At 38.6% G+C, this 22,063-nt stretch overlaps 1 protein-coding gene across 1 annotated transcript; it reads left to right on the forward strand.

The window, feature by feature from the left end:
- Positions 1 to 3,529: 3,529 nt before the first annotated feature.
- LOC129759396 (N-alpha-acetyltransferase 30A) lies at positions 3,530 to 19,714 on the forward strand. The gene is made up of 2 exons (XM_055756832.1): positions 3,530 to 4,705; positions 18,503 to 19,714. Exons 1-2 carry the CDS (start codon positions 3,854 to 3,856, stop codon positions 18,665 to 18,667), a joined length of 1,017 nt encoding a protein of 338 aa, XP_055612807.1. The 5' UTR covers positions 3,530 to 3,853; the 3' UTR covers positions 18,668 to 19,714.
- Positions 19,715 to 22,063: the final 2,349 nt, after the last annotated feature.

Genomic DNA, 22,063 nt, shown 5'->3' on the forward strand with positions numbered 1-22,063 from the left:
GAGAAGCTGAGTACCGATGAGCGGAACTCAGTTCTGGTGTGGCACGCACACTTTTTAATTCATCATCGCTATCATGCAGACAAGACTGTTTGAATTTTGCCCAGTGCTGCCAGCCGAGCAAACCTTGAAGCAGTTAAAATTGTGTGCATAATAAAAAAAATTTAAAACTATTAAGCTCTACGTATTGTCTTCGTTATTGTTATGAAAAAAAATTCTAAAAAGTATCTGATAAAATTAATACCTAATATCAAATTTAAACATTGAAAAAAATTCAACGAAATTTCAAATTTTGCACAATTTGGCATGGCATCTCTTTTATCTCGACAGAACACGCACACCAATACGGAACCCTGGAGTGAGTTCCGGATTTTTGCTCTCCTGGTCTCCTGCATTCTCTTGTGATGCGCTCACTTTTCTACTCTTGGCAGATGTCAAAAAAATTGTCACTCGACAGGGTAGTCCGCAAAACACGCCGCTATGAGCACTGTTCATAGAGAATTTGGTGTTAACATTAACTTTTTTTCTAATTCTAAATGCACGGATAAAAAATCTACAGGTTGTTATCAAAATTCGTATGGTTGGCTCTTCCATATCACTGATTTTTGGTTGAACCCATAATATTGCTTAATCTACATCGATGACTACAAAAAAACCTGTTTTGGCTATCGAGGATTTCTCATCTGCTCATCGCTTATATAAACTAACATATGGCGGATTTGGCTATTTTAATCAGGTCAACTTAAAGATTCTAAATGTTAGTTTTTGAATGTCACAAAAACAGAAGATGGTGGAAGTTATAGTGGCCAGGGTGGCGTTTTCCGCGCAAGTCTCGAAAAATATCCTTCTGGAAACGGCGGAGCAGCAGCATCAATTATATTAAAAAATATGCCACTAATGTACGATATATGATTAAATTTAAAAAAAAACATATGTCTTATTAAAAATAAAAAGGAAAAACATGGCTAAAATTAATTTTTATTTATATTTGAATCTACAATTCCCGACGTTCATGGGGATCAGCATAACGGTAAAAACAGCCACACGATTGATTGACTGAAATTCCTGTTGGATTCTCGAAGCTGATGCGATCGCTAAATCAGCCATTTATCAATTCGTGGCAACGTATTATCAGATTGTTGGCTTGATTGTTTTTTCGGGTCAGAACCAAACAATCATATTTATGGTCCTGTAGACGACAAAAATGTTTCATTGTAACAAAAAAAAAGTTAAAAAAAACAAGCACTTTATAGTCGGTACTGCCTTTGTATGTGCCATGTATAAGCTTGGAAAAACGTATTTTTAATGATTTAGCTATTTAGAAACGACTGGCATTGACAATGATCAAATTCATTTCTCGCGTAAGCTTTCATTACGTCGTATGAAACATCTTAAGAATTCACAGAAAAGTGCTGCAAAAGTTATCAGAACAACTGTAAAATTTGTATTTTACATATAGAATATGTTGTCCAGGCTACAAATATTCTAAATGGAAAGGAATTACGACTAGTTTATGTCAGTTTTTGTTTTTTTCTCGCAATAAAACTGTTTGTTTACATTTTGTTGCATACGACATCACGAAAGCTCACGCGAGATTTATTACAAAATCATGAGGGGGCCGTTCAAATATAACGTTAACACAATTTTCACTCATTATCACCCTTAAGCCCCCTCCCCCCACCGTCGTAACACATTCGTTTCAGATTTTCTATCCAAAAATCCACAAACCGTAACAAACTGCTTTACCCACTAGCCCCCCTAAACGTATTACGTAATATTTGGATGGTCCCTTAACAACCAACCTAATATGTTGCATTAAGTCATTTAGTAATCTCATATACATTTTTTTAAATTTTTTTATGTAAAGTTAATAAATTTGAAATGCTTCAGCCGTCCTACATAATTTAGTGAAGAGTTTAAACGAAATAATAACTGAGGGAACATGAATCAGCATTGATTCGATATTTTTTTAATAGAAAGATAAGGATTTGTTCTGGATTTTCTTTAATTATTTATAGGATACAGATACGAAGGCTGAATGTCTCTTTAACAAAGTTATTATTATTTTAAATTTTATTAGAATATTTGTTTTAAATATCAGATTTTAAATTCCTGACTGAAACTTGGCTAATGAGGGATTCGAAAAGTATTAAAATAAAAAATATTTAGATTAGAAAATAGCGAGTAAATTTGAAAAAAATCCTAAAAAATAGGAAAAATTGAGAAAATTATTGAAAAATCTTGATCTGTTTTATTTTATTTTACTATCCTATAGAGATTTTTATGTTACAAAAGACGAGGAAAATGGTTTCCGGATTTTGATAAATTAAGCACTTGATTTATTTACGTTAGTGAACCTTCATATAAGAGAAGCGACATCTGTCCCTCTTAAAATAAAATATGTGGCAACATCGTCAAAATCTTGGACAAAAAAAATCCTCAGCACTGTTTTTTGGCTCAATGTTCAAGCTCTAAAGTGAACGCTCCTTCAATCGAACAAAACAACATTGAACTCGTTGCCCAAAGGATCGCGATAAACGGTATCAATGACTTGAATTTCGTTAATAATCATGCAGTTAGTTTTTTAACTAGGAACACGATTCACCAAAGCATTGAAAAAAATTGCACCTAGTCATAAATTCATATGACCAGCTTTAAAATTATCTGTTTGAACTATAACAACAATCACAATAGCTTCCTTGGTTGAGTTTTCAATAAGAAAGGTGAAAGCTCTGCGACAAAGCTCGGATCGATTGGAATCGATTTTGACAGTTCTTTTGTATCGATTGGAATTTAGTGTTTGAGACGTCGCTTCTCTTACATGTAGGTTCACTAAGGGGCCGTCCACATACCACGTGGACAACTTAGGGGGGAGGGGGGTATGGAAATGTCCACGCTTGTCCACGGAGAGGGGGGTAGGGGTTTGGGTCTTGTCCACGTGGACATACTTACTTTCAAAATATTTTCTAAAGGTGAATCAATATTAAGATGTTTAAATCAAAATCCTAAAATTTGAAAGCTTTCCAGTTTAAGTTTGAACAATTAGTAGGTACAAGTGATAATGATAATTTAGACATTTAAAATTTTTAAAATTATTTTATATCAGGAAACTATTATTCAGTTTTCTCAAAATCGTCCATTTCAATAACAAAAAGTGGTGTTTTATAACTGTCAAATTAATCCACGTGGCATCTGGGGAGGGGGGTAGGGGTTTGCCAAATGTTCACGCTTGTCCACGGAGGGGGAGGAGGGGGTCAAAAATCTAATTTTTCTGTCCACGTGGTATCTGAACGGCCCCTAATTTACGTTTATTGTAAATTTACGTTGACGTTTGATTTTACGGTTTTTCTCAAAATACCAAGATGGCCCACAGTGGGAATTTCTAACGAAGGCAATCTCCTGGAGTACGGTCCTGCGGTTTGTTTACTTAACGAAAGACAGCCGTTTTACGTCAAAAAATGGCCAATCATAACTGTCATCGCGGGCGGATGCCTCGCGTATGGGAAAAAAGGAAAAAAAGCAAAACCTCCCGTGGTGGTGCGTGCGAGAAGGAAAATTTCGTACGGCAATCATTCACATCAGCAATAGCAGCACCAGTAAGAAAATTTGCAGCAGTTCAAGTCGTATTTTCAATTTCAATTTAAGGTGGATAACATAAATCTGCGTGAAATTTTCGATTTTTGGCTATTAGTGCTCAAGCGGGAGTGTTTGCGTCGCCTTGAATCACAGTTACATAATGTGTAAACAGATATTGTTTGAATTGATTTGAAATTTAAGCAGTAGGTTTTTCTGCGACGACGGAGAGGGTTTTTTGGTAACAGTGTGCAAGCGAGAGATTAGGCTGGACCGTCGAGGAATGGAAGTGGCTAGCGAACTTCCGGTTTCGATAGAGAACGGTCCTGTGGAAAATGGAACCGGTGGTAAAAGCGGCAAAAAGAAACCTAAGCGGAAAAATAAGGCCAAAAACACCAGCTCTGGTGATGTGGGCTTGCCGGAAGCAGCTGGCAAGGTAGACGTAGATGTAAATAGTACTAGCATTAAGCAGAACGGAACCCTGGATGGACCACATGAGAGCTCTGTGGATGGGTTGAGTAAATCGTTAGATCAATCTTTGAACTTAGGTACCAATGAACCAATAATGACCAATGGAACGGTGTCCAGTTCCGAGGATCCGAACCAGAAGGCAAACGTCAAAGAAACCTCAACCTGTGTAGGAAAAAAGAAACACCGTAGTAAACACCGATCGAAAGCAGCCAAGGCCTCGATTCCGGTGAGCGAAAATGAATCCCCGACGTTAGCTCCGGAAAGCAGCGAAAATAGTAGTAAACCCTCACCAGCGGATTCAGCCAAAGTCTCAGCAGCGCAAATTGTCCCAGCAAAACCCGTACCGGAAGTGCCACCGGAACCACCGAAGCCTCACATCGCGTACCAAGTGTACGAATCGGAGCTGCAGATGCCAAGCATCATGAGCCTGATCCAGAAGGACCTCTCGGAACCGTACTCGATCTACACCTATCGGTACTTCATACACAATTGGCCCCGTTTGTGTTTCCTGGCGCAGCACGAGGACCGCTGCGTGGGGGCGATCGTCTGCAAGCTGGACATCCACCGACAGACCATCCGGCGGGGGTATATTGCGATGCTGGCCGTCGACAAGGACTACCGGAAGCTGAAGATCGGAACCACGCTGGTGCAGAAGGCGATCCAGGTAAGTGGGGTTCTTACCTTCTTTTAGGTTTTAGCGTCGATTGTTCGATATAAAAATATCAACTGATAAAGATTCCGGAGTCAGTGTCTTAAAATGATGGCAATCGAAACTTTGCGACTAGACTTAGTTTCAGATACTCGTGGCAGTGAAGCATCTGGAGCTAAGATTTCTTCGTTGTCCAAATATACGCAATCCGTCTACAATAACGGTCCCGAAACTCGATTTCTATTGCCTTAATTTTTATACAAGCCATCTCTAGCTTAACGTTTGAGATATAGATGACCTGGGATCGAGTTTATAGCATTTCAGCAGGAATGCAATCGATTCCTTTGATAGCCGTTTCTAACGCAGTTTACTGTTGGCGCTTCGAGCTGCGGGATCTGTTGACTATCGATATTCGTGACTCGAAAAGTTGTTCGAAATGCTCAGCTCTGTAATGTTCCAGTTTGAGCTGATCTGTTGGATCTGTCAATAGTTGACCTGCTCGGTTGTTAACCGCATTTTAGCATTAGTCATTCATAAGTCATCACAATGGCGACACACAATATTAGAATATCTCTAATGGCGACGGTACTTTTACCCTCTTCGGCTAAGGAGTTAGACCCTCTTGTCTCGTCTACAAATAAGTTTAACTGCCTTTTCTAGCTCCGCATATCATAAACGGGCGGCTACTTTGGCTGACCCGGTACATGCCTGCTTAATACTGACTTTCGCCCTTCTCCGATCACCAATCCCTTTTTTCGGTTTCGCAGATCAAAAATCGGTTTTCATCGGCCTTTTATTCTTCACAAGGTATGAGGAACACGCAACATGAGAAACATTTTAGCAGTGACTTCCCAGATCGTTCACTGTAGACCTCCTCTTCCGAAAATAAAACTGTTGGTGTCCAACTTTGGTCCTTTGTGCAGATCCTCAATTGGTCGAAAATTATCCTTTCTAATAGCTTTCAAATAGTTTCCACAGACAGATAGGTCCTCGCGATGCCCTAGGTTTCGGCAATAACACCAACTTTGAGGTATTCCACAATTTAAAGAATAGATCCCTCGTCGATACATTAATTGTTCGATTTCGTGGATGCCCTCGCACGGCATAGTACGTCAGTGCATCGTGCCTGTGAGAAAGAAAAATCTCTCTTGAACCTTTGGTCTCATAATTAATTGTCTTCTATGCTTTAATACAGTGCTCTAAAGCAGATTTTCGTGCTTGGCAGTTGGCCTCTAAATCGTTCTTCGCCTAGGTATGATTTGTCATCGATTGTCATACTCGCTCGATATTCTGTTAGATTTCAGTTCCGTGTGGAACCCGGTGATCCACTCATCGATACTGAAAAGAACTGCTAGGCCAGTTTTTTGGGCCTTCATTGATTCCCTTGTTTTCCCCCTCACGATTACCAGTTGTTGTTCCTCCGGCCTTCACATCAGAGGCAGTGATCTCATTAAACAACTTAGTTAGATGTTCTGCATCCAGGAACAAAAGCATCGTTATACTTAGTAGCTGTTCATTGAAGCCGTTCATAGTTCGGGAATTTGATTCGCGAGTAACGATTTAGATCGTAGATTCCTTGATGGGGCACTAAAGTTTATCTCCGTTTATTATTTTTGCGATCTATTGCGGCCTGTTGAGTCTTTCGGCAGCATCCGAGAGTATCGAGACCCAAAAACTTACATCAGTCTGGATAAGCAGGAAGATCTTCATGATGACACCAGGTCAGGTATGTCAAGGCGAATCAGATGAACAGCTTTTGCACACGCTTTAATCGCGGAATCGAGTTTAACTGGTAAGGGACCCAAACAATTGAAGCATGCTCAATCACTGATCTGACAAGGGTACAGTACAGAGACTTTAAGCATAGCGGATATCACTGATATCCACTTTGGTGATGAATCCGACTTGTCGTAAGTTGCGAATAAAGCGTAACTCCAAGGTCATTTACCTCAGAAATCCGGTTCAAACTAAATTGCGTGTAAATCGATTATTTGTTCACTAAAAAAATCAAAGTATTTTTCTTTTTGAAGTTCAATCTGTATTAAAGACGGAAAAATACTCAGTTACGATTCCGGTCGACCAACTGCAAATTTTCGAGACTTTCGATGGTAGGCGTCATCAAATTTTGTACAGTCACCTTTATCCACTTTCTTCTGCGCAGAACGCCAGTTTGCTTTGAACTGCTTCTCGCTGCTTACAGTTTTTAGGAACTTCTTACGGTTTAGCTTAACTATCGTCCAATATTTTTCGATTGGGAGAAGTTCTGCTGTGTTGGGAGGATCTTCTTATCCTTGGGCACAACCTGAATGTTGTAAGGGGCATACCACTTTTCATAATGGCAGGATGCCAAATACGGCCTAAACAGCACAGACAAGTCATGTTTGTTTAGGAAAGACAGCAAACGCCTTTGAAGACACTCTTTTAGGGCTGTCCCAACGGTGTGTGCAAAACACGGGTTTCGACCACGCTAAAACAGTCCGTCCGGCACCGGTGGCGTAAATTGCTGTTTTAGCACAGTTATCGATTTCTAAATTCCCAACAGTTATACGCCTTTGTTCCAAATTCATGCAAATTTGGAACTTCTACTTCTTCTATCCTGATTGTGGATTGTGGTTGGATCGGCATCAGCGACCATATATCCAGCGGTATTCTTTTTCTTTTAACGGTAGTTTTAATGATCGGACAGAGTTCCCTCTAAGGGTTTTTTCTCTTGTTTCTAGTACCTAGTAGTAGCTAGTAGTCTCATAGGTTTATTTTTGTGCTTTTTATGAATTCAACAATCTCTTTTAGTAGCAATATATTTTTAGTCTTGAGTAGTTTTGCAATATTATTAAATTTATATTCATCAAAGTTAAATTTTGAGCGGATGTCATTATATTGGTGGCAAAATAAAATTATGTGCTCGGCAGTTTCTATTTTATTGCATTTTTCGCAAAGTGGGCTGTCCTCCAGTTTCATCTTGTGGAGCCAATATTTACTAAAATCGTGTCCTGCCATTAAGCGGTTGAGGGTTCGAGTTTCAGTGTTGGTGAAATCCGAATTGTGGTACCAAGGGCGTTCGCAGAATTGTGGTTGTATATCGCAAAACTTCAGTCCCTTTGAGAGTTCTGAAGCGTATCGTTTGTACCAATCGTTTGTAAGGGTAAGTTTTAATTTTTGGAAATGGAGGTAGCAGTCTTTTAGTAAGATTGGGCTTGATAGTGTTTCGACATCATTCGATTCTGTTCCTTTTCTAGCCAGTTCGTCGGCAATATCGTTCTCGGGAAGGTCGATATGGCTCGGGATCCATTGAATATGGATGTTCAGTTGATTGCATGATGTTAAGATATCGTCGATTATCTTAGATCGAATTGTTCTATTACAGCTGTTTTGGAGAAGCGTACAAGATGAGAGCGAATCCGTTAGTATCACTGATTTTTTAAATTGTGTCTTTCGTATTTCGTCTGTTGCGATTTTGATTGCTATCAGCTCAGCTGTCATAATAGAAGTCTCCCGGTGAAGAGCTAGAGATATTTTCCGTTTCATGGTTTCTAGGTAGACCCCAATTCCACATTTGTTGTTTATTTTTGAGGCGTCTGTATAAATTCGATGAAATTGAATGTATCGACTGTTGACTGTTGCCAAAACCTTCTGCTTTAAAACTCGAGTGTTAGTGTTAATTTTAGAACAATGGATTCCTATTCCTGTCGAAATATTTACATCGATTGCTTGAGTTCGGATGACATGACTTATATCTCTGAAAGTGTCCTGATGTTCTAGGTACAGCTTCTCCATGTAGTTAAGTTTTTTATGGTCACCTTGAAAATCCAAAATTAGTTCGAGTTGTTTGAAGATAGGGTTTCTATAGTAAACAGCTCTGGCGGTTTCTTTGCATGTTATGTAATAATTTCTTACCTGCCAAGGCTCTTGGCCAGCTATGGCTAGCAATGTGTTCCGGGGAGTAGTTTTACTGCAACCAGTCTTCCGAAAATCACTCGGAAGAAACGCTCATGATACACACAAAATTTCTGAGCCTCAACTTAGCAAAAATTATCGTTTACTTTCGATTAGCAATTGAGCTCGTTTTACTAACATGGTAGCAAAAAGCGCATTTTGCTTGATTTTAGTAAAAACTAAGTTTATTAGCCGCTTTCTTTTTTTGGCGGCAGCCGTATTTGCCGCCGCTAAGAAAACAATCAGTGTTATTAAAAAAATCGATTCCGGCGGAGCCTTTGATCAAATGGACAACGAAGTGGTTAACTTATCGATAATTAAAGCATACAGGTAAGAACTAATCTGGAAGCAGACAGATTTTACGGTTTTAATTTGTAAAATTATTTATTTTTTTTACCAGGTTGCCGCTGCTGCAGTAAGGAAAAGCATCAATGCCACAAAATGTCTGGGGCGGTTGTCAAGTCCTGGCAGAACGGAACTTTCGCGGCGAATAGGAACATCCGGAAATTGACGGCAGAATTTCACATCCAGAGCTACCCGGTCCATGGGTGCACCCACCGTAGAAAAGTTTTAAAAATTGAAGTGACAAAGTGTTGTTAAGTGATGTGTACATTTCGAAAAAATAATAATAAATTAGTGACGGTGAAACAAATTGTGTATATTATTGGTAATCTGATACCCTTGTTTTGTTGTTTTATTTGGGATTTTAAGCCTCCAGGGTTTATTCATCCCATAGAAATCTGATACCCTCCCTGTGTTTCAGAGAAAAAATATTAAATTTTGTAGGTTCAAATTCTGCGCGGTATTTTTCACCCGTTTTTGCTAAAATTTTAGTGAAATAATCCGGCGGCTAATTTTTCGCAAGTTTGCTAAAATTTCAGCAGAAAAATATTGCTAAATTGATTGCTAAATTTCTAGCTGGTCAAATTTGAGCAAAATTTTGCTAAATTCCCGCCTCGGAAATTTTGTGTGTAGGTTTCTACACACAAAATTTTCGAGGCCGGAATTTAGCAAAATTTTGCTCAAATTTGACCAGCTAGAAACTTAGCAATCAATTCAGCAAAAAAAAATTACTAAAATTTTAGCAGAATACCAAAAAGTGTCCTGACTAAATGTTTACTAATTTTATAGCAAAAAAAAATATTTTTGCTTAAAATATAGCAATTTTAATTTTTTCAAACAATTACTAGAATTTGAGTAAAAATGCAATGTATCCGTTAGTTTATGTTATTTATTTGTAAAGAAAAAGAAAAATACTGCCATTCATTTCACACTAAAATCTCACCATTTTTTATTGCGCCCGAATATAGGCTGCATTGAGCAAAGCATTTTCCGCAGATCCCTGTATGATGCTCTTTGTCCGGACGGTGCTTCTAAACCATTGAATGTCTTGCCTGCACATTTGTTGGATTGCCCCGCTATAAATAGCATTATCGTACGGTGATGAAAGCTGAGAATTAAAAGTAGAGAACAGGGTTGTACTCCATTTACCCGAAAACCATTGCCCAGAATGAAAAATCCCCAGAATTTCAATCCCCAGAAAGAACCATTCCCCAGATTTTTTTTCGCCAGACGAACCATTCCCCAGAAAAATTTTCGCCAGAATGTACCATTTCCCAGAAATTTTTAGACCAGAATGAACCATTTACCAGAAATTTTTTCGCCGGAAGAACCATTTTAATTATCCTTACTAGAAATTATTTAAAAAATAGGGTTTCATAACTATATTCTTTTGCGGCAAAGCCGCAATCAACGAGGATGAAGGGGCTGAGGCGGCACAAAGCCGCCGAGGCTCCCAAATCCGAGGTGGCCGCCGACCCGCCGTCGGAAGCGGCGGCCCTAATACATTGGTCTAGGTCTGCCGGGGCTTCCTAGGTCTGCGTGAAAGCTAGGGGTGATCCCTTAGCCCCGTCCGCCACGCAACAGCGTGAAGGACAATATTTCTTAAAAGTTCGAACGCGCAGCGTGAGGAGTCGGATACTAAAACGGTTTTCAAAGGACCATGGTTGGCATTAAATTAATTGAAGTACCCAAACCACAAAACATAATATCGGTTCTGAAATAATTTTAGTTGGAAACTTACAAACACCTGGTTTCGTTTGAAAAATCAATTTGAAAAATTTAATTTCGAATCATATGAAATTTACAAGAATTCATTAGATTTAACAGCTCAAAAAAAAAAATGATAAATACAAGAGGAAATAATCTGGGATTTGTATCATTCTGGGAAATGTTCCATTCTGGGGAAAAAAATTCTGGTAAATGGTCCATTCTGGGAAATAAAATTCTGGTAAATGGTGCATTCTGGGGATTTTTTTTCTGGGAAATGGTTCATTCTGGGCTTTGATTTCGGGTATTTGTCATTCTGGCGAAAATTCATTCTGGGCAATGGTTTTCGGGTAAATGGGATACAATCGAGAACAGTTTTGATTAATGCTTAATAAATGATTAATTTATTTAAATTCCTAAAAACAATTCTGAGCAGATTTGATTTTAGTACACTGAAACTGCAATTTGCCATATTTTAAATAAATTGAATTGTACATTTTGTTTTTTTATAAGATAATGATTTGAGCCTATTTCCATGCAGTCATTCATTCTAGACATGGATTATAAAACTTTGCAAATCAATTGAAAGCTTTGCAGAAAAATTACAATTATTTTTCAATCCAAAAATGAAAAAAAAATCAATTCATCAACAAAACATACACAAACTTACGTTAGCATGACATTTTTTTAAATTAATATTACAATTATTGATTGAGTGAAATAATATAATTTTATTTCTAATCATAAAAATAATAATGGACCATCAAAGTTCAAATATATTTTTGAAATTGTTGATTCATTTCAATACGATTCGACATTTTTTCCTAACATTGTTTATTAGAAGCTGGAAGATGTTTGTGATTGATGAATGACATCCTGGTGTTAAAATCTTTATTATCAAATTAAAAAAAAAATTGTGATTGATTCAGATTAAGAAAATTGTAAGAATTTCCTAATCTCAAGAAAAAACAGCAACTTTTCTTAAAAAAATATCAACAAATTTTCTTCATTGTCTCACATTAAAATATTGTTTTAAAAATACCATGAGTATTTTAGTTAATATTGTTTTTAAACATCACTATTTCTTAGAGTTAAGCAAATTGTTGTAACAAATTAGAAATAATATCAGCATTGCCCTAAATGAGACAATCAAAGTATTTTGGTTATTTTCAAAACGTATGAAACTTTAAGGATCTCTTACATAAGATTCTAAATTAATATTATAAATACTTACCATTGCTGTTAACTTGAAGAATCTGCTCAAACTGATTGCCTCGCTGTCCACCCATATTTGTCGTCCGCACGAATAAATCCATGGGGCCGTCTGTTTCTTCTAAAACAACGAAAACTATTGCTTACATCCAATTCAAAAAGAAATTTGTTATTTACTTTACCTGATACCTGCTAAAGTGAATGCGTATTATCTTCGATAGCTAACTGTTATTCTGGACCAGATTTTTTTTTAATTTGTTGACATCCATAACCTGGTCATCCGAATCAAAGTTCTGGAAAAGACTAATAAAAACTTTGTGGTTCTTTCAAATTATTTTTTTTATTTCTGAAAAAGCTGGTCTGGAAAAGTGAAAAAATATTGCAGAGATCCCTCCGGAACTATGTTTTCAATTAGCTGCCTTCTGGAACAGCGTTCACTGTACTCCTTTCGAGTTCCGAATCCCTCCTGCTCCTGTTTACGGGCTTTTACAAAATTCATTTGTCCAAACGAAAATTGGAGTCCGTACCTCGAAAGGAGCACCGCTAACAGTTTTCCGCTGTTTCGGCTCAGCTGTTCAGAAGACAGTAAATTCAATCGCACTGAGCACTGCGAACAGTTTTCCCTGTTCCGGTTACTGATAAGATAATCACTTACCTGGTTTACAATTTCGCAAACAAAACTAAAAACGTCGCACCAGAAGCACCGATTCCCAATTTTCCAACTCGTCCACCACACACACTGCGCAAAACTTCACGGAAAATAAAAAAAAGGTAAAATTTACCTTTTTGCGAGGTGAATTTTTTCCACCCCTCTTTCGAGGTAAATTTTACCTTTTTTTCATTCACCTAGCAAAAAGGTAAATTTTACCTTTTTTCAATTTACCTAGCAAAAAGGTAAATTTTACTTTTTTCGCATTCACCTAGCAAAATAGTAAATAATACCGTTTTCTCATTTACTGACTTAAAAGGTAAATGCTGGTTGGTTTGATTGTTTTCTTCAATAAGAATTAAAAAAATACAAAATTCTTTCAAAAATGATATTTATTGGAGATAAATAGGGACTGGTAATTCGGCTTCGCGTTTTTTTGAGCCGCTATGGCCGCTGAATCCACCTGCGTTGCGTACATTCATGGCCTCCTCCGTTCGACTAATCCGGTCAGGTTCGGCTTTTCCGGCTGGAGGATGATGTGGAATACACCTCAAAGCTCTATGGGCCGATCTGAAACAAAATCAATAGTATTATGACGAGAACCAGCACAACTAAATGATATTTAAGAACACTTACCATTCTATTCCGATTTCAACATATTAGGCACAAAGCAAATCTTGTTCCTAGAATGACAAAACAGCTTAACCTCAATGAACGGGTTCGGCGAATAGTTACTTTTTTTTTAGAAGAATTGTACCGTTTTGTTTAGCTCAATCCAGGTCAATTACACCTCGCTACGAGGTAAGTTTTACCTTATTTGGATTTACCTTTTTTTCTAGGTGAATTATACTTTTTTATCGAGCTCAATTCAGGTGAACTTCACCTCGCTACGAGGTAAGATTTACCTTTTTTGGGTTCACCTTTTTTCTCGGTGAATTGTACCTTTTTTCCAACCTCGATTCAGGTAAATTTTACCTCACTGTGAGGTGAGTTTCACCTCGAAGAGGTAGAAGTTACCTTTTTGGCTTTCACGAGCGTTCACCTTTGCTAACTCGGTAAATTTTACCTTTTTATTATTTTCCGTGTTCTTTTTCTTTTTTGTTTTGGTCAGCTGCGCGCTGATCTGACATCTGCTGAAATAAAGCAAAATACGACCGCGGTTCGAGTCCATGCTACCATAAATACTAAATTCAGTAGCAAATGGGTTGTTTTTACTCAATTTGAGCAAATTTAATGCAGAAATTAGAAAGTGCTAACTCATTAGTAAAAAAATTTTTTTGCTAACGAAAAGTAACAGCTAATTTTTGCTAAGTGGAGCCTCGAAAGTTTTGTGTGTAGTTGGAAACATTCAAAGCCGATTGCTGCTGCCTGTTGTTCCCTAGAGAGTCGGCAGAGCGACAATGCGAAGTCAATGTAAACAAGATTCAAAAGCGAGAGCGGACTCGCATCTAAGTCGATCTCTCAAGCTCACTACCTGGTGTATCAGAAGTGATTGAGACACTGACTGATACAAGATCCAATTCGAAAATCCACTCACTCACTCACTCAAACTCAATCAATGCGGCCTTGCATCGGTTCATACTGCCTGCGTACTTTCTGGCAAAGCGGCAGAAGCATGTGTTCATACGTACTGCCTGCGTGTTTGAATGACTATTTTAATCCTCCCCAACAACAGCAACAACAAAGCAAGCTGTAACAGGCAGACAGCATTCGATCATCGATCAGTAAACGAGTGAGTGAGTGAGTGATTGAGCAAGAAAAGTTATTGACTGAAAAAAGAAACTGAAAATCAGGTAGCTCCTCACTCAGTTGAGAATTCCAACTGGAGAAGAAACGTCTCTCTTTCAAATTTTATTTCTTTGATTCTCGGAGCAGCGCTGTCGAACACAATCTTTGCCTCACTGGGAGATAAACCAACCGACAATTTAGGTTTTGCTTTCGCTGTTGAAAACGTTTCAGTGTCTCTCATGAGAATTGAGTGATATTCGGAAGACTGACTGCAACCCGTTGATTTGCGCATAGCGTCATTGAGGATGACATGTATTTTTTCCTTGTTAGTTTTGCTTGTATTACCAACTATTGATGCTCCATAATCGATTTTACTCCGTAGTAGCGCAGAGAACAGACGTACAAGCTCGAACAAAAAATATTCCAAAATGTGTGTAAAATATCAAATGCTGACATTCAAAAAATACGTTAGAAATTGACTTTAAATAGTGCCATCTATTGCGCCGTTCAAAAGTTACAAATCGAATTTTCAAGTGGCCAATTTTCGAAAAGGCCCAGCCAAAAAACAAAAAAAAAATGTTCAAAACTATCGTTGGAAATTTTACACACGTTTCGTGGACTAGCTTGTATGTCTGTTCTCTGTGGTAGTAGCACTGACCACACTGACTTGACTCTTAGAACAAAAATTCAACCATTTTCTGTCTAATTTTTTGTTGTCAGCTTTTGCAGGTTCGCAATACCGACGGCAGGTGGCGAACCTGAAAAATTTGACAAAAAATGCCCTGTAGGAAAAATGGTCCTGTTTAGCCCGATTTTATCGTAGAAATTGCGTGTTTTTTTTTAAAAGTTGGGTGGCATTTCCTAACTGGGATAGCATTTCTTCAAATCGATCGATGCGCACTCTGGAATCGACATTGCGTACTGTTGGAAAAATTATTTTTTTTGTTTTTTTTTCTGGAAAAATTATCCAGAAAACGAAATCGAGTGTCCAGTCAGTATGGTCAGTGGTAGTAGTGCGTTCGAGACCAACGTCATGGTTTGAGAGCTAATTTGTGGGCTCCTCCACGAATCCCACAAATTACTTTCAACATTCTTATTCGTTCCAGAATTTGCTGTATGGTTTGTTTCGTGTGAATCCCAAAAGTCAAGGTTCGATCGATGTGTTTACCCAAGTATTTGTGACTCTTGACCACTTCGACGGGAGTGTCATTTATTTGAATATCGATTGTTCGATTACCTCTATGAATTAGCATTGTTTTCGTCTTTGTAGGATTTATTTGAAAATTCAGTGTTTGAGCTTTTGATACAAATTTTGTAATCAAAACTTGAGTTTTTCGTTCGACTGCTTCGAAGGATGTTCCTCTCGTTATAACGGGTGTTAAATAAAAAATGAGAATTTTTTCAATCACATATAAAAAAAATGTCCTTTTTTTTCATCGATTTCAGTATTTTTTATTAATAACATAATGTATTTTCTTCAAAAAAAATGTCAGTGAATGTTTGAGTAAGGGCCGTGGTCCGATGTTCGACGCAACTTTGTCGCGATGCTCTCACAAGAACGTTGTACGGCACTTACGTCCATTTTCCGGATTCTTGTAGTCAGTTGCTTCGTGTCCTTGGCCCTCCAATTGTTTTTATACACTAGGGCACTGAGTGAGCCAAAGAAATCCTCTATTGGGCGGCACTGGGGCAAGTTTGTTGGGTTACGATCTTTCGGCACGAACGGTATCTTTTTCTCCTCAAGGTACGCCAGCGTCTTCTTGGCGTAATGGGAAGACGCCTTGTCCGGCCAGAAGACGTACTTCGCATCCGCGTGCGGCTCGTTCAGGAACGGCAGCAGGATTTTATCAAGGCACTCTTCTTGATAGATTTGTTGGTTGATTGCCAGACCGCTCGGCTTAAACCAAGGCTTTGAAATGCCCCGGTCGGAAATGGCGATGTACAACATAACCTTTTTTCAAACTTGTGTTTGAACTTGTATTTCACTTCAGGCGGTGTGGATGACTTGTCGCTGGAGTAGTAATTATCATTTCCTGGAATATGCGTTTTGGACAGCGGGAAATAGCTTTCGTCATCCAGAACGAATGACGTCCCGCAGTATTTTTCGGTCATCCACCGACACTGATTTAACCGTCTCAATCTGCTCATCCGTGTACTCCAGCGACCTCGTCTTTTTCCTGCAGACGATTCCTTCCATCTTGAGGGTACGATGGATCAATACGTGGGAGCAGCCATATTTCCGACCGGCGTCACGCAGGCTGGTTGCGTCCTTGTTGTCAAACAGCTTCATTAACGATGTATTCCTCTGCTTCGTCATTATCGTCACCGGACGACCACTTCCGACCTTCCGCTCTACGTTCAGGGAACCCAGGATACGATATACCGTACTGACAGGTACATTTTCTTCCTTAAAATGTGCCACCGTAAACTTTTTTCCTTGCTGGAAATGCGTTTCGTAGAACCGTACAATGCGTTCGCGGAGCACGTGCTGTTTCGACGTCATCTTTGCTTTGACTAAATTCAAACTAGCAAAACCAAACACGCCTACTGTTTCTAGGGAGCCCAAAGAGCAATTTTCTTGGAGAAAGAAAATTTTACGCTCTTTATTTGAGTTACTGAAAGGTATTGAAACATTCTCATTTTTTATTTAACACTCGTTAAGAGCAAAGTCGTCGGCAAATTGCAAGAGGACTCCGTCGTCCTCTTCTTCCTCAATGAAGTGTAGGTCAGAGGTGTAAATATTAAATAGAGTCGGTGACAATATATCACCTTGGGGTAACCCATTACTGATGATTCGCGTAACCTCATTTTGATCAACTTTCATAGCCAGCTTTCTGTTCATGTTTTATCAAAATAATTATGAACGATTTCGAAAAAGGCTTTTTGACTCAGATTGGGGCCTTGAACGTGTCCACATGTACACGCAGCGAAAAGGTTTTTTATTTCAAAGGAAAGTGCCGCAAAAACAAAGGATTTTTTCCTTTGGTTTTGGGACAAATAAAAAAAAATTTGGTTCAAAAGCATTTTCCTTTGTTTCAAAGAATTTTTCTTTTGAAAAATCTTTGAATCAAAATCTTAATACTTTGAAACAAAAAACAGTTTCATTTGATACAAAGTTGTTTTCGTTCGCCACAATGTTATTTAGATTTAGATTTAAAAAGATTGGTTCATTGAACCATTTTCCATTTATTCCAATTGGAGGACATATTTCCTGTTGTTTTGAAATTCCTATTAGGAATTTCAAAAAATAAAAAGGAAGAAATTTATATGTTAAATTTATTTTTATTTACAACAGATGAAACACTTGGCCACAAACTAGTTCACTAAAATCGATCCGGTTCAAATTTTTGTCGACCTGACCGCTGTATTTGGAGCGGTGTCATCGTGCGCAGCTTTCATCTCGGTTGAGGCATCCACGGAAACCATCCTTCGGCTCTGGTTCTGTAAAAACGCAATCACTTATAGAAAATCTTCGATATTCACTCTTTAATTAACATACTTACCATACTTCATCCTGAATCCTTCTAATATAGCTAACTCTGACCTACATTTTCACACGACCGGCCAAACTTGATTCGATTTTTCGGTTTTGTATTCTTCTTGCAAGGCAAATCAAAATATCTTTTGAATCAAAGGCTGAAGTTTTTATTTAAAGGAATCATTTCTTCAAGTTAAAAACATTTTCCTTTGGTTCAAAAAAAGTTGACTTTGTTTTAAAAGAAATAAGCTCAATTAACATTTATTTAGAATCAAAGTATTTGCTTAAATTCAAAATCCAAAAATATTTAGTTCAAAGAATTAATTCTTTGTTTCAAAAAATATTTTTTTGAATCAAAAACAAAAGTTTTTGGTTCAAATAAAACAGGAGTTAGATTCAAAAAAATGAATGTTTTGAAACAAAACCATTTTTGTTTTGGTTCAAAAGCCTAGTTTTCTCTGCGTGTAGCTTACTAACTGTTAAAATGTTTCACAATTTTACAAAAGCCATTTTCTCAGAACTTCAAATAAATAGATAATTGTCAAACCTTACCTTGAATAGGAGCTTATGGCTTCTGAGAGTTTTGGAAACGACGGGCACAAAGATACTGGTCCATCTTTTCGTTCGCTCCGGTGGGTGAAGATGTTTACAAGACCTAGTTCGAGATGTGTAAAAATGCGGAATAAGTTAAACATAAACAAAAAGATGGATTTCTCTTTTGTATTCACCTTCATACTCACCTACTTTTCTCGCACATTTCCAGGCCATGCTCGAGGACAACGCGGACGAAGTTGTGCTGGAGACAGAAATCACCAATCGGCCAGCGCTGCGGTTGTACGAAAATCTCGGTTTCGTACGGGACAAGCGACTGTTCCATTACTATCTGAACGGTGTTGACGCGCTGAGGCTCAAACTGTGGTTTAGATAAAACATAAGCAAACAACACAACATCAATTTCAAATTGAAAAACAAATAAAACAAATCAGCTACGACGGGTGGAAGGTACATAAAACAAATCGCTAAGTTGCATTGTGAAACACATCGTATATATATATATGGAACCAATTGAGTTAGGTTTTCGGTATTGTTTTTTTTTCTTCTTCTATTAGGAAATCGAAAATATTTTGTTGTACTAGTGATCTATTTTTCCGCTATAAAATAGTGAAAAAAAAAAAGATTATCGCCTCACTTTTTAATGCATTTTATCCAGAACAATCATAAAATTTAACAAACTGCGTGTTTGCACTACTTATTCAATAGATGTGTGAATTTTTTGAAAAATTCGCAAATGTTTTTCGATTGATTGTTTTCCTTAATTTGGACAATTTATGTAAAAATTAACTTCACGAACTTTAATTTTGTTTCATTTAAAAAAAACAAGAATGAAATTATTACCGGTTGAAGCAAAAAGAAAGAAAATCGATCCTCTGCGATAGTGAAAACAGTGCTAGAAGTTATATTAACTAACAAACTAACATTATAGTCACTAGTTGAAGCGACAATTTCATAAAATATAGCAACCATAACTCGTGTAACGCGTCCCTCTATTATCAGGATCGTGGTGAAAGATAGAGCAGGGAAACCATCGTCTGACAACTACCACATCAAAACTTTATTTATTATAAAAATATATGAAACAAAAAAAAACAAGAAGCCGATTATAGCATAGCAGCAATATTTCGATTGCAGGATGTGAACAAGAAATTAAAAAAAAAACGGTTCTGCTGAGTGAATGATTTCGAAAATCTATAGATAAACATGCAGTCTGTTTGAATTATAACAAAACAAAAAATCACGCGGAGAATTTATAATATGAAAAAGATGCATGTGTTTTCTTAAGGCTAAGTTCGAAACAAAAAAAAAAAAAGAAATCTCGAATTTCGTGAAAAAACAACAAATTAACAACACACTTTGTACTGATCAGCATTGAAACTGTGTAAATAAAGATAATCGTGAATAGGCTGGCAATCTTCTATAAAGTAATGGTGAGACTTTTTTTTTCACGTTCGGAAAGACGATTCCATTGAAAGTTCTTCAGTCAAGGGTTGTTCCTGGATCCTGGTTTTCATCATACCGATGCTCATTATTTTAGTTTTTTCTAGATCCAGTCTACGTTCTATTCGGAAGTCCCTAGGGGAGCTATTGTTGGAGGTTTTCTTTATTCTCAAAAACTTAGGAATAATTTGAGCTGGGAAGGGGAATGCTAAGTTTTTCAAAACAAAAATATTGGGCCACCACATAAAAATTTTTCACTATTTACGTGTATTCACAGGATCATAAGGGGACTCACTTGTTTGTCATCGTATGACGTCATGCAGCATCCGAAACTCCTTTCTAGTCGGCAAACGTTCTACGCCACCCATGCTGCGATGGGGCGTGCGGGTGGTCTAAACGGAGACAGACAAGCTTCGACCTACGCCCTTTACAGCGACCTTGATGCGGCTTTGTTTCTCCACTGTCCGGCTTCGAAACCCACGATCGACGACACTAAAGCTCTAACGAAATACGTTGGTGATGAAGGGGTAGTGTAAGACTACATACCTACCTACACAACCTTGGTCCGGAAAAGCTCCTCGTGAAGCTTGTTTCCTAATACGATGTATTAGGGTATCACCTACCCGGTCTGCCACCAAGGAACATCGTCAAATCGCTTGCTGTAGAAACCAGATTTAGCTTGTAGCTGGATGTTGTTCAGAGATATTGCAGTACTCGCTTCGCCTCGTTCCAATCCAGTTAAGTTGGGGAACTGGATATCTGAGCTCTGACGCTTCTAATGGTCCAGTTCGACAACCTTCACTTGGCTTTTCAGTTCGACGACCTTCCATGGCACCGGCTTGACGAATTTTCGTGGTACCCCGCTCGTAAGTCCTACAGTGACTCCTGGTTCCAGACTTGACATGATACCGGCCCGCCAACCTTCTAAGGCTTCCGGTACGATGACCTACCAGTGGATCTGGCCCGACAACCTTTCATGGAGTGGTTTAGCTCGACCTTCACTTGGCTTTCCAGTCCGACGACCTTCCATGGTACCCCGCTCGTAAGTCCTCCAGTGGATCCTGGCCCGACGGCTACCTCCTGGTTCCTGACTTGACGATCTTTCATAATACCGGCTCGTTGTCGTTCCCACGGCTTCCTGACTGGATGACTGTCCACTCTTGATTCCACTTCTCCTTTCCACCAGTGCTGGGCCCATAACCTTTTGTAGCAGCACTTTGGGCAGTGGAAAGGAGAGACTTGTTCTGCTTGGTGGTAGAGACAAGTCTCTTCTTTCCACTGCCGAAGTGCTGCACGACAAATACAGATTGCTATGATTGCTTCACAGTTAACTGAACTACTAAAACCGCGTAAGTCTCGACCACTCGATCCGACACACAGTTGTTGTCGAGCACTATCCAGCACGGTCCACCGGGGAAGCAAATTGTGCGCTGCCGGAAAAAGAACAACAATTTTTACACGCGCACACTTTTTCTTTCAAACGATGACTCCCGCTTTTTATCTCGCTTGTTCTTGCACTGAACAAAAATGATTTATTTTCTGACGTTAACGCATGGGTTGTCATTAACGATGTACACCAAGAGATTACAAGATGGAAATTTAACTTCAAACCATAACAGCGGATGTTTGCTGCCGTGAGTGGGTTCGTTCCACTAAAACCACCTTGGGCTTCGTATGCCAGATGTGCTCCTTGGTTTCACCCTTTGAAACTACATCAAGAGGTAGGCTGTATCCATGCACTTATACATCTCACCCTTTTTCTCATTTTTGGTCTTTCTCCTCTGTCCTTTTTTTTCCTTCTTCTCATTTTCCTCGTTCGCCAACTTCAGACTGGTACAGAAGACCCCGAAACGTGTGCCGGTTAGGTAGCGCTTTCAAAGTAACACGCGCCCCTCAAAACATCCACTTTCGTAGAATATCTAACCACCAAGGCATGGCCGATTTGGAAACTACCAAGCTAGCATCCCGTCACGACCACCCCGAATGGTATCTCTGCTTCCTTTTGCTGCAGGAAAGGTCGTAGCTGAGTAAGTGTGACCTTTTAAGTCCCACCACACTTATGAGTCCAGATTAGGGTTATACCGAGCCCTCAGATCGCGTTGCTTTTGAATTATGGTGTCATACGAGGTCCAAGACCTTCCATTAGCTTGTCAAGCTTGGTTGACTATCTCGCTCTCTCTGTTCATTATTTTTCCTGATCAGTATTAGATCGCGCATGATCTGCGAGATTTCGTCCACTTTAGCACGCCACGACTGTTCGTCGCGACACATTTCACTCACTATGTTTTCAGCGTTCAGATTTTGAAGTTGTTGACGCCTTGAATTAAAC

This window comes from Uranotaenia lowii, unplaced genomic scaffold (assembly GCF_029784155.1).
Source record: "Uranotaenia lowii strain MFRU-FL unplaced genomic scaffold, ASM2978415v1 HiC_scaffold_149, whole genome shotgun sequence".
Classification (NCBI taxonomy): domain Eukaryota; kingdom Metazoa; phylum Arthropoda; class Insecta; order Diptera; family Culicidae; genus Uranotaenia; species Uranotaenia lowii.

Coding starts and splice junctions, on each gene's coding strand:
- LOC129759396 (XM_055756832.1), top strand. CDS start 3,854: ATGGAAGTGGCTAGCGAACTTCCGGTTTCGATAGAGAACGGTCCTGTG. Junction 4,706..18,502: donor TGGTGCAGAAGGCGATCCAG/GTAAGTGGGGTT, acceptor GCACATTTCCAG/GCCATGCTCGAGGACAACGC.